Consider the following 13,556-nt stretch of genomic DNA (forward strand, 5'->3'; position numbering starts at 1 on the left):
ATTATCTCTTCAGAAATAGATTTACCATCTGAACGTGGGTAGTGATTATCTCTTCAGAAATAGATTTATCTTCTGAACGTGGGAAGTAAATATCTCTTCAGAAATAGATTTATCTTCTGAACGTGGGTAGTGATTATCTCTTCAGAAATAGATTTACCATCTGAACGTGGGTAGTGATTATCTCTTCAGAAATATATTTTCCATCTGAACGTGGGTACTGATTACCTTTTCAGAAATAGATTTACCTTCTGAACGTGGGTAGTGATTATCTCTTCAGAAATATATTTACCATCTGAACGTGGGTACTGATTACCTTTTCAGAAATAGATTTACCTTCTGAACGTGGGTAGTGATTATCTCTTCAGAAATAGATTTACCATCTGAACGTGGGTAGTGATTATCTCTTCAGAAATAGATTTACCATCTGAACGTGGGTAGTGATTATCTCTTCAGAAATAGATTTACCATCTGAACGTGGGTAGTGATTATCTCTTCAGAAATAGATTTACCATCTGAACGTGGGTAGTGATTATTTCATCAGAAATAGATTTACCTTCTGAACGTGGGAAGTGAATATCTCTTCAGAAATAGATTTATCTTCTGAACGTGGGTAGTGATTATCTCTTCAGAAATAGAGATATATTCTGAACGTGGGTAGTGATTATCCCTTCAGAAATAGATTTACCTTCTGAACGTGGGAAGTGATTATCTCTTCAGAAATAGATTTACCTTCTGAACGTGGGTAGTGATTATCTCTTCAGAAATAGATTTACCATCTGAACGTGGGTAGTGATTATCTCTTCAGAAATAGATTTACTATCTGAACGTGGGTACTGATTACCTTTTCAAAAATAGATTTACTATCTGAACGTATGTAGTGATTATCTCTTCAGAAATAGATTTACCATCTGAACGTGGGTAGTGATTATCTCATCAGAAATAGATTTACCTTCTGAACGTGGGTAGTGATTATCTCTTCAGAAATAGATTTATCTTCTGAACGTGGGTAGTGATTATCTCTTCAGAAATAGATATACCATCTGAACGTGGGTAGTGATTATCTCTTCAAAATAGATTTACCTTCTGAACGTGGGTAGTGATTATCTCTTCAGAAATAGATTTACCATCTGAACGTGGGTAATGATTATCTCTTCAGAAATAGATTTACCTTCTGAACGCGGGTAGTGATTATCTCTTCAGAAATATATTTACCATCTGAACATGGGTAGTGATTATCTCTTCAGAAATAGATTTACCATCTCAACGTGGGTAGTGATTATCTCTTCAGAAATAGATTTACCATCTGAACGTGGGTAGTGATTATCTCTTCAGAAATAGATTTACCTTCTGAACGTGGGTAGTGATTATCTCTTCAGAAATAGATTTACCATCTGAACGTGGGTAGTGATTATCTCTTCAGAAATAGATTTACCTTCTGAACGTGGGTAGTAATTATCTCTTCAGATATAGATTTACCATCTGAACGTGGGTAATGATTATCTCTTCAGAAATAGATTTACCTTCTGAACGTGGGTAGTGATTATCTCTTCAGAAATAGATTTACCATCTGAACGTGGGTAGTGATTATCTCTTCAGAAATAGATTTACCTTCTGAACGTGGGTAGTGATTATCTCTTCAGAAATAGATTTACCATCTGAACGTGGGTAGTGATTATCTCTTCAGAAATAGATTTACCTTCTGAACGTGGGTAGTGATTATCTCTTCAGAAATAGATTTACCATCTGAACGTGGGTAGTGATTATCTCTTCAGAAATAGATTTACCTTCTGAACGTGGGTAGTGATTATCTCTTCAGAAATAGATTTACCATCTGAACGTGGGTAGTGATTATCTCTTCAGAAATAGATTTACCTTCTGAACGTGGGTAGTGATTATCTCTTCAGAAATAGATTTACCATATGAACGTGGGTAGTGATTATCTCTTCAGAAATAGATTTACCATCTGAACGTGGGTAGTGATTATCTCTTCAGAAATAGATTTACCATCTGAACGTGGGTACTGATTACCTTTTCAGAAATAGATTTACTATCTGAACATGGGTACTGATTACCTTTTCAGAAATAGATTTACCATCTGAACGTGGGTAGTGATTATCTCTTCAGAAATAGATTTACCATCTGAACGTAGGTAGTGATTATCTCTTCAGAAATAGATTTACCATCTGAACGTGGGTAGTGATTATCTCTTCAAAAATAGATTTACCTTCTGAACGTGGGTAGTGATTATCTCTTCAGAAATAGATTTACCATCTGAACGTGGGTAGTGATTATCTCTTCAGAAATAGATTTACCTTCTGAACGTGGGTAGTGATTATCTCTTCAGAAATAGATTTACCTTCTGAACGTGGGTAGTGATTATCTCTTCAGAAATAGATTTACCATCTGAACGTGGGTAGTGATTATCTCTTCAGAAATAGATTTACCATCTGAACGTGGGTACTGATTACCTTTTCAGAAATAGATTTACTATCTGAATGTGGGAAGTTATTATCTCTTCAGAAATAGATTTACCATCAGAACGAGAGTACTTATTATCTCTTCAGAAATAGATTTACCATCTGAACGTGGGTAGCAATTACCTCTTCAGAAATATGGTTACCATCTCAACATGGTTAATGATTATATCTTCAGGCACATTTTCACCATCTGAACGTGGTTAGTGATAATCTCTTCTGACATATGTTTACCCTCTTAACCTGGACAATTATTATCTCTTCAGGAATACATTTACATGGATACTGATTATCTTTTAAGAAATATATTCACCAGTTGAACATAGGTTGTGATTATCTCTTCAGAAATAGATTAACCAGCTTAATATGTGCAATAATTATCTCTTCAGTAATAGAATCTCCATCTTAACATGTGCAGTGATTATCTCTTCAGAAATAGATTTACAATCTTAATATGGGTATTAATTATCTCTTCAGAAATAGATTTACCATCTTAATATTGGTAGTGATTATCTCTTCAGAAATAACTTTACCATCTTAATATGGGTAGTGATTATCTCTTCAGAAATAGATTAACCATCTTAATATGGGTAATCAATATCTCTTCAGAAATAGATTAACCATCTTAATATGGGTAATCAATATCTCTTCAGAAATAGATTAACCATCTTAATATGGGTAATAATTATATTTTCAGAAATAGATTAACCATCTTAATATGGGTGATAATTATCTCTTCAGTAATAGAATCTCCATCTTAACATGTGCAGTGATTATCTCTTCAGAAATAGATTTACAATCTTAATATGAGTATTAATTATCTCTTCAGAAATAGATTTACAATCTTAATATGGGTATTAATTATCTCTTCAGAAATAGATTTACCATCTTAATATTGGTAGTGATTATCTCTTCAGAAACAGATTAACCATCTTAATATGGGTAGTGATTATCTCTTCAGAAACAGATTAACCATCCTAATATGGGTAGTAATTATCTCATCAGAAACAGATTAACCATCTTGATATGGGTAGTGATTATCTCATCAGAAACAGATTAACCATCTTGATATGGGTAGTGATTATCTCATCAGAAACAGATTAACCATCTTGATATGGGTAGTGATTATCTCTTCAGAAACAGATTAACCATCTTGATATGGGTAGTGATTATCTCTTCAGAAACAGATTAACCATCTTAATATGGGTAGTGATTATCTCTTCAGAAACAGATTAACCATCTTGATATGGGTAGTGATTATCTCATCAGAAACAGATTAACCATCTTGATATGGGTAGTGATTATCTCTTCAGAAACAGATTAACCATCTTAATATGGGTAGTGATTATCTCATCAGAAACAGATTAACCATCTTGATATGGGTAGTGATTATCTCATCAGAAACAGATTAACCATCTTGATATGGGTAGTGATTATCTCTTCAGAAACAGATTAACCATCTTGATATGGGTAGTGATTATCTCATCAGAAACAGATTAACCATCTTGATATGGGTAGTGATTATCTCTTCAGAAACAGATTAACCATCTTAATATGGGTAGTGATTATCTCTTCAGAAACTGATTAACCATCTTAATATGGGTAGTGATTATCTCTTCAGAAATATATTAACCATCTTAATATGGGTAGTGATTATCTCTTCAGAAATAGGTTTACCATCTTAATATGGTTAGTGATTATCTCTTCAGAAACAGATTAACCATCTTAATATGTGCAGTAATTATCTCTTCAGTAATAGAATCTCCATCTTAACATGTGCAGTGATTATCTCTTCAGAAATAGATTTACAATCTTAATATGGGTATCAATTATCTCTTCAGAAATAGATTTGCCATCTTAATATGGTTAGTGATTATCTCTTCAGAAATAACTTTACCATCTTAATATGGGTAGTGATTATCTCTTCAGAAATAGATTAACCATCTTAATATGGGTAGTGATTATCTCTTCAGAAACAGATTAACCATCTTAATATGGGTAGTGATTATCTCTTCAGAAACAGATTAACCCTCTTAACATGGGTAGTGATTATCTCTTCAGAAACAGATTAACCCTCTTAACATAGGTAGTGATTATCTCTTCAGAAACAGATTAACCAGCCTAACATGGGTAGTGATTATCTCTTCAGAAACAGATTAACCAGCCTAACATGGGTAGTGATTATCTCTTCAGAAACAGATTAACCAGCCTAACATGGGTAGTGATTATCTCTTCAGAAACAGATTAACCAGCCTAACATGGGTAGTGATTATCTCTTCATAAACAGATTAACCAGCCTAACATGGGTAGTGATTATCTCTTCAGAAACAGATTAACCATCTTAACATGGGTAGTGATTATCTCTTCAGAAATAGATTAACCAGCTTAATATGGGTAGTAAATTTATATATCTTTTCACAAATAGATCTATTCTGTAATAAAACAAATTGAAACAGATTCAAATGAGTTGCCTATTGCAGAACGCAGACCAAGAGGACCCCGCACTGATAGAGTACATCCGAAGTCAATTGTTGGTTCCACCATCTGTCCACAAGTACAGTATAGAAAACCCTGATAAGCTTCACTTTTCTCAGCACAGTCAGTCAGAAATTGCCAAAGAGTTCCTCGGTGGAATGGTTAGTGAAATAAAACCAAATTTTTTTGCGTGTTTTGATTATCTTCGGGGCATTGAGGGCTCACTCGGGCACACTATGATATTTCGTCTCTTTTCCTATTGTTTTGTTATTTTTTTTATAGTTTATATAGGAAATATATATTCTAATATTGTTACCGTTCTTGAATTACTTTGTTTTTCCTTGTTTCTTTTCTTCGTAGGGCTATTTTCCCTGACGAAGGCCCTGACCTTATAGCATCCTGCTTTTCCATCTAGAATTGTAGCTTAGCTTATAATAATAATAATAATAATGATAATAATAATAATTTGGGTTATATTATAAGTTACTTCCACGTTCCTCTTAGTAAGCCCTTATGCCTTCCTGTTTCAGCGCACAGGTGTTAATACTTGCTTGATGCAATTAGTGTATGTTGATATCTAGCACAAATGTACAGCCACATAGTATGAAATATATAGAAATTGCGCCAGAGGCTGGGATACATTTGTTATTTCAATGTCTAGTTAAGGTTTTGGTACCCCACCGGTAGATAGGTAGTAGGTTGGCCAGGGCACCAGGCACACGTTGAGATACCGCCAGAGAATCATTGGGTCCTTTGACAGCCCAGACAGTATTACATTGGATCCTTCTCTCTGGTTATGGGTTTTTCCCTTTATATACACATACACCGATTAGTCTAGCTTATTCTTTACATATTCTCCTCTGTCCTTATACACCTTACAGCACTGAGATTATCAAACAGGTTTTCGCCCAAGGGGTTAACTACTGCACTGCAATTGTTCAGTGGCTACTTTCTTCTTGATAAGAGTAGCTATGGTAAGTAGCTCTTCTAGTAGAAGGGCGTATATTTAGAGAAAGGAATTTGTGCAACATATGGAATTTCACGTGATTTCAAAAATATGATAGAGATTCTAAATAAATGGGTTAATCAGTTCCATAATACAAGAAAATATTGCGATTTTGGTTAGAACTCTACATTCATAAATGCTGAATCAAATAACTTTTCAAAAAAAAAAAATAAGTTTTCTATCTGATAAGATGTATATTGTTTAAAGCCCTGTCCACACGATGAATCATGCTCGACAGGCAAACAGTGATACCAGACAACAATAGATAATGAGGATGATGGTTGATGACATCAGAAGCGGGAAAACCACAGACAGGGATCTGGCAGCACTGTTACCAGACCTCTGCCTGTGTTTTCCAGCATCTGACGCCATCAATACTTAATTCTTACAACCTATTGTGGTCTGGTATCACTGTTTGCCAGTTGAATATGCTCGGCCGTGTGGACGGGGCTTTAGGGAATACAATGAAATCAGCAATAGCTCACGCATATTTTTTTCTGAGTTTCTGAGGTCAGTTTTATTTAATTATCTATATCAAGACATCAGACTTTTTTATTTCTTCTCCTGAAGATGATGCTTGACTCTATCTAACCTTTAGAAAAATCATATTTATTGCAATCTGACTGTCTTCATCTACTATAGGTACTCACTTAAAGTTTTGGTCGTCGTTTTCGTGGTAGTAGAGTGCCTGGAGCTTAGACCAAGAGCCATAGCTGAAAAAAAGTTTAGGTGATATATAATATTGGATATGTCAAAGGATAATGTTTACATTTTGACCATTGTACCCATACGATAGACATTTCAGTTAATCAAAGACGTGCCCAGCTGCCCCCAGCACCACCACTGGGAAAATATACGGGGCTGAAGTATATTACCTACGCAGAAGTCCTAGAAATTGATCATAAGAATATAAAGCTATCGAAAGATATCTGAAATTTAAGATAAATCCATCGAAATCCGTCAATATCTCACACCGCCTTATCTTGTCGGCAACGGGCATATTATGGGAGTCATAGACTGTATGTAATTATCTTCACCGATGAATTCTTCGTTTCCTCTTTCCAATTTAATGTGTTTCGAAACCATTGCTATGGGGTACGGCAAATGAATTTAAAATTGTGTTTGAAGGAATAAACCACTCGATTCAAACTCAATCATGATTTTAATTATCACTGTTGACCATGTGTCAGCTGAGACTTCAAGAGTTTGACCAGGAATAACTTGAGGTGAGGAATTTACTGTGTAAAAATGTTACTTCTTATTCTAAATCTAGTAACACGTATGGGTGTTTTCCATCTTGGAAAAAACTAGGAGACATTTTAACTAAGAATTTATAAGCAACTTCACCTCTTATTCTACCTGATATCTGGATCGCAGCAGAGTGGGACACCTTAACATGGTGGAACAGTTTGTGTGTATCGTCATAATTAGCAAAGCTGTACTAGTCAGGGACACCCGTACAAGGTTGCTTTGCTGTGGACGATCAGATAGAAGTCTCCCACCATGGCCAGTCCACAGTTTGCGACTTCACCTCTTATTCTACCTGATATCTGGATTGCAGCAGAGTGGGACACCTTAACATGGTGGAACGGTTTGCGTGTATCGTCATAATTAGCAAAGCTGTACTAGTCAGGGACACCCGTACAAGGTTGCTTTGCTGTGGACGATCAGATAGAAGTCTCCCACCATGGCCAGTCCACAGTTTGCGACTTCACCTCTTATTCTACCTGATATCTGGATCGCAGCAGAGTGGGACACCTTAACATGGCGGAACGGTTTGCGTGTATCGTCATAATTAGCAAAGCTGTACTAATCAGGGACACCCGTACAAGGTTGCTTTGCTGTGGACGATCAGATAGAAGTCTCCCACCATGGCCAGTCCGCAGTTTGCGACTTCACCTCTTATTCTACCTGATATCTGGATCGCAGCAGAGTGGGACACCTTAACATGGTGGAACAGTTTGCGTGTATCGTCATAATTAGCAAAGCTGTACTAGTCAGGGACACCCGTACAAGGTTGCTTTGCTGTGGACGATCAGATAGAAGTCTCCCACCATGGCCAGTCCGCAGTTTGCGACTTCACCTCTTATTCTACCTGATATCTGGATCGCAGCAGAGTGGGACACCTTAACATGGTGGAACGGTTTGCGTGTATCGTCATAATTAGCAAAGTTGTACTAATCAGGGACACCCGTACAAGGTTGCTTTGCTGTGGACGATCAGATAGAAGTCTCCCACCATGGCCAGTCCGCAGTTTGCGACTTCACCTCTTATTCTACCTGATATCTGGATCGCAGCAGAGTGGGACACCTTAACATGGTGGAACAGTTTGCGTGTATCGTCATAATTAGCAAAGCTGTACTAGTCAGGGACACCCGTACAAGGTTGCTTTGCTGTGGACGATTAGATAGAAGTCTCCCACCATGGCCAGTCCGCAGTTTGCGACTTCACCTCTTATTCTACCTGATATCTGGATCGCAGCAGAGTGGGACACCTTAACATGGTGGAACGGTTTGCGTGTATCGTCATAATTAGCAAAGCTATACTAGTCAGGGACCCCCGTACAAGGTTGCTTTGCTGTGGACGATCAGATAGAAGTCTCCCACCATGGCCAGTCCGCAGTTTGCGACTTCACCTCTTATTCTACCTGATATCTGGATCGCAGCAGAGTGGGACACCTTAACATGGTGGAACGGTTTGCGTGTATCGTCATAATTAGCAAAGCTGTACTAGTCAGGGACACCCGTACAAGGTTGCTTTGCTGTGGACGATCAGATAGAAGTCTCCCACCATGGCCAGTCCGCAGTTTGCGACTTCACCTCTTATTCTACCTGATATCTGGATCGCAGCAGAGTGGGACACCTTAACATGGTGGAACGGTTTGCGTGTATCTTCATAATTAGCAAAGCTGTACTAGTCAGGGACACCCGTACAAGGTTGCTTTGCTGTGGACGATCAGATAGAAGTCTCCCACCATGGCCAGTCCGCAGTTTGCGACTTCACCTCTTATTCTACCTGATATCTGGATCGCAGCAGAGTGGGACACCTTAACATGGTGGAACGGTTTGCGTGTATCGTCATAATTAGCAAAGCTGTACTAGTCAGAGACACCCTTACTACATCTTTTTGCCATACGGTGTCCAATTTTTATCTGCTTTGCAAGAAACTAAAGCCAAATGTGCATAATTCAATCGCCTATCTTGTGATATACAACATGACATAGTGATATCATTACCCCTGTTAGCGGTTGGGGGGCAAAGGTCAATGGACTCGCAGAAAGTGCATGAAAATTAAAGATTTTAGGCCATGATGATAAATTTAGATGACAAATGTGTTTTGCCATCAAATACACACAACTTTAGTCTTCTTGTAGACAAAAATGGCGTTGGCGAAGGTATGTGCTCTATCGAGTGCCTGTTCGAGTATAGATTTGCGATGGCACAGCCTGACTTACGCCATCCGATGACACTTCTAAGATTGATTGATAAGGCAACATCACCATGTCGTATAAAAGTTAATCTATTGAAACTCGAGCTATGACATCTCATATTCTGTGTTTCATGATTCTGTAATTATTAAGACAAGGAGTTCAAAGAGAACACTATAAAAGCAAAGGAATGAAAATGGTAGAGCTTAAACAAGAAGTAAGTTGGTTGAAGGAAGAAAGCTAGAGTCCCCAAATGTTTTCTTAAACAATATATGAAATAACACATTAAAACTAGAATTCTTATTTACTTTTACGGAACTTGATTGCTCTTCATAGTCTTAAGACAAATCCGTTCCAATACAGATTCCATATATCAGACGTTTTTCAGCTTATCCAAATATCTTTCTCGCACTTTAATCAAGACCAATGCTTTATTTCTTTGATACAGAAAGACGGATTCTTTGTTGAAGTCGGTGCCGCTGACGGAGAATGGCTTAGTAACACCCTCTTCTTTGAGAGGGAATTGGGCTGGAGAGGGTTGCTCATTGAGGCCACTCCAAAGTTTTTCGAGTCACTGCAGAAGAAGAATAGGAAGGCTTATACCATTAATGTGGCTCTTTCTGTGACTACCTACGCTACAGAACTGACTTTCCAGTGAGTTAAGACTTTTTGTGAAGATTTTATTTTAGCTGAAATAACAACTTTTGAGTAAGGTTTTATAGATTTAGTAATGCTTTCGATAAACTGTAAGTTCTAGTTCATTTTACATTGTTATTTCCTGATATGGAATAGAGAGATTATTTCTCAGTGGTGTGAACACTTTTCAAAATAATACTCTTGTTTTCATTATGTACAATTGGACACGGGCATTCCCGACACAGCTTGTTCTGAGGAAATGTACCCAGTAACCAAACAGAGTGCAGGGGTATATGGCAGAGGTGGTGGGCTACCTCAGAGCGAGGTGCGCTGGGAATTTCTGTGTCCGACTGTACATATACCAAAATAACTTTCAGGCAATCCGTTAAAGTAAACGCAAGAAAATGTCAATTTTTTTTTTCCTTTCAAAATTAAATTTCAATATTTACTAGAGAGGTGGGCAAGGTTTACCTCATTCTAGGGAAATATTAAAGGTAAATGGGGGTAAAAATATGCATTTATTAGAAGCTAGGGTAATTCTGAAATACAATGTACAAAAAACTTTTACTATTCCTGTACCCTGTCTGACCCTTACTGCGCGGCGAGTTCCTGCGTGTGGCCCCGCCCACCACCTCTGCCCGCTCTTCCTATTCTATCTGTTTGGTGACTCGCCGCTAAGTAAGGGTGCAACAGGTTGCACTTCCTCATAGTGAGGTGTGCCGGGAATTCATGTGTCCAACTGTACAGACCTGGTCCTTAACTGGTACCCCAATACTTATGTATCGATATGATCAGCGCCAAAGCTTCCTCTCCACAAAAGGTAGGACCAGGGAGGGCCAGATAATGGCTGCTGATGACTAAGCTGGTAGACCTATAGGCTCCCCAACCCACCCCCTCCTTAGTTCACAAGATTGGTGAGGTTGCAGATAGTAAAGGTACTAAGGAGTTTGAGCGCGACTCGAACCCCACTCTGCCAATCACCAGTCAGGGACGTTTCCAATAGGCCACTGCAATCCATGCGCATGAAATATATGTGGAAAATGTGTAACAGGAGGTTTCAATTTAATTAAATTAAGTATATGTTCACAGGTTTACCACACTTATAAACAAATCATTCTTAATCCTAGAGAAAAGCGTAAGCATATTTTTCTAGGATTACTAATTGGACCCCTTTCATTAACTAATGATGATGGTTGATATATGTTCTTAAAGTAAGGATCATAATTATTAAACTTCATAGTTATTTCCTATAATATCGCTACGTATTCGTAATACTAACTTTTCGTTTATGACATATCGCAAATAAAATGCTTTTAAAGTGGATTTGCCTGTAGGATTCCCTCATTTTCGACTTTGAGGGAAATTGTAAAGTGATTGGTTGATTGATTAAGAGAATTATAAATCATTTAATCAGCCACTCTGTACAATTACCCACAGAGTCGGAAAGGATTCCCTCATGATAGTAATGCAATTCACGAACATTTTACCATCGGTTAATTCTTGTTGTCAACCCTCATAATCTGACAATTTACTGTAATGCCTTTGAAATCTCCGTGTAAACATCTAAACAATGAGAAAACAATGTTTGACTTCTATTCTGGGTGCTAATACTGATGTTATATATTTCAGAACAGAGCCACGTCCAAGCAGGAGTATAACTAAGGGAAATGGTACTGTTGTGAAAGGAATTCCATTTTATTCTATTTTTCGAGCTTTAAACGTCGAAGTGGTAGACTTCCTGTCTATGGACATCGAATCATTTGAATACAAGGTAAGATTCTGGATTACGTTGGAGTAGTAATAGTTATTGAAGGCCAATCATGAAGGGCAGAGGCGAGGGAGAGGAACAATACCCTAGAGACTAACTATATATACATGATTAGCGCCCAAGCACCCTCTCCATCCAAGCTGGGACCAGGGAGGGCCAGGCAGCGGCTGCTGATGAATCAGCAAGTAAACCCATAGGCACCCCCAAAATTCTCCATCCTTTAGCTCACAAGAAGGGTGAGGTTGAAGACACTACGAGAAACTCTCGTGCAGAGCAGGACTTGAACCACAGTCCAGCAGATCACCTCAGGGACGTTTCCAATAGGCCATCACAATCCCTAATAGCATTTCAATTAATACATTCGTCAGATTAGCAGATTGCAGCTAACGACCTAGAAGAATTGGAAGGCCCAGGTCTACATGGCTGAGGGCTATGAAGCGTAAAATAAGAGATGATGAATGAAGAAATATCGATTTAAAAGGTCAAGATAGAGACGACTGGTGAAATCTAACTGAGGGCCTTTGCGTCAATAGACGTAGGAGGAGATGATGAAGATGAACGACCTTTAGAAAGAACTCCTAAACCCGTTGTTGTGGCTTGATTGGTAACGTCTCTGCTTGGTATCTCCCAGACGGGGGTTCGAGTCCCGCTCAGACTCGTTAGTGCCTTTAGTCTGCAACCCTACCATCCTTGTGAGCTAAGGTTTAGGGGAGTCTCTAGGTCTTCTGTTGAGTCATCAGCAGCCATTGCCTAGCCCTCCCTGGTCCTGGCTTGGTTGGAGAGGGGGCTTGGGCGCTGATCATATGTATATATAGTTAGTCTCTATGGCATTGTTCCACTTGATAGGGCAATGTCACTGTCCCTTGCCTCTGCCATTCATGAGTGGCCTTTAAACTTTTAAAACATTTAAATGTTCGAGTTAAAATGGATCATCATATATTACTGAAATTGATTTCTTATTGATTGCCAAACCTTTTATTGTCAAATCTTTTTCTTATTGATTACCAAATCTTTTATTGTCAAATCTTTTTCTTATTGATTGCCAAATCTTTTATTGTCAAATCTTTTTCTTATTGATTGCCAAATCTTTTATTGTCAAATCTTTTTCTTATTGATTGCCAAATCTTTTATTGTCAAATCTTTTTCTTATTGATTGCCAAACCTATTTCTTATTAATTGCTAAATCTATTTCTTATTGATTGCCAAATCTATTTCTTTTTGATTGCCAAATATATTTCTTAATCACTTTTTCTTGCAGGTGTTAAATACAATACCATGGGACAAGATAAGGTTTAGGCTGATGTGTATCGAGGTAAACCACATTCCGGAGGGGAAGGCCTTCCTGACAAAATTCCTACAGGAAAAGGGATATAAATTCTTGGGATATAAATGGCTCGACGCATGGTTCGCTCACCCAAGTCTCCTGAACATCGATGAAAAATCTTAAAAATATATAACCTCTAAATATCCATTTTAAACTTGTTGCGTTCGTTGTACATGCTTTTTTTCCATTTTTTTTAGTCTTATGTAAAAAAGTCTTTTCTTCTTATTAATATACAGAAAGTCTTCACCTTGCAAACTTGATAGGTTCTGAACAAAGATCTGGCAGTAATTTTAGTCATCTGGAAGCGTTTAAATGTTATATATGCTGTCTGAACAGAGATCTGGCAGTAATTTTAGTCATCTGGAAGCGTTTAAACGTTATATATGCTGTCTGATCAGAGATCTGGCAGTAATTTTAGTCATCTGGAAGCGTTTAAACGTTATATA

The 13,556-nt window shown here is 37.8% G+C and overlaps 1 protein-coding gene across 1 annotated transcript in view; it reads left to right on the forward strand.

Moving 5' to 3' along the window:
* The window catches only part of LOC137656972 (protein Star-like), a 29,348-nt gene extending 15,992 nt beyond the window's left edge, over positions 1 to 13,356 (forward strand). Inside the window, exons 4-7 of the mRNA XM_068391322.1 lie at positions 4,955 to 5,110; positions 9,831 to 10,036; positions 11,648 to 11,789; positions 13,045 to 13,356. Coding sequence (XP_068247423.1) covers positions 4,955 to 5,110; positions 9,831 to 10,036; positions 11,648 to 11,789; positions 13,045 to 13,233 — 693 coding nt within the window. The 3' untranslated portion in view covers positions 13,234 to 13,356. The remainder of the gene's footprint in view (positions 1 to 4,954; positions 5,111 to 9,830; positions 10,037 to 11,647; positions 11,790 to 13,044) is intronic.
* Positions 13,357 to 13,556: the final 200 nt, after the last annotated feature.

The sequence above is a fragment of the Palaemon carinicauda genome, chromosome 18 (genome assembly GCF_036898095.1).
Source record: "Palaemon carinicauda isolate YSFRI2023 chromosome 18, ASM3689809v2, whole genome shotgun sequence".
In the NCBI taxonomy this organism is placed as follows: domain Eukaryota; kingdom Metazoa; phylum Arthropoda; class Malacostraca; order Decapoda; family Palaemonidae; genus Palaemon; species Palaemon carinicauda.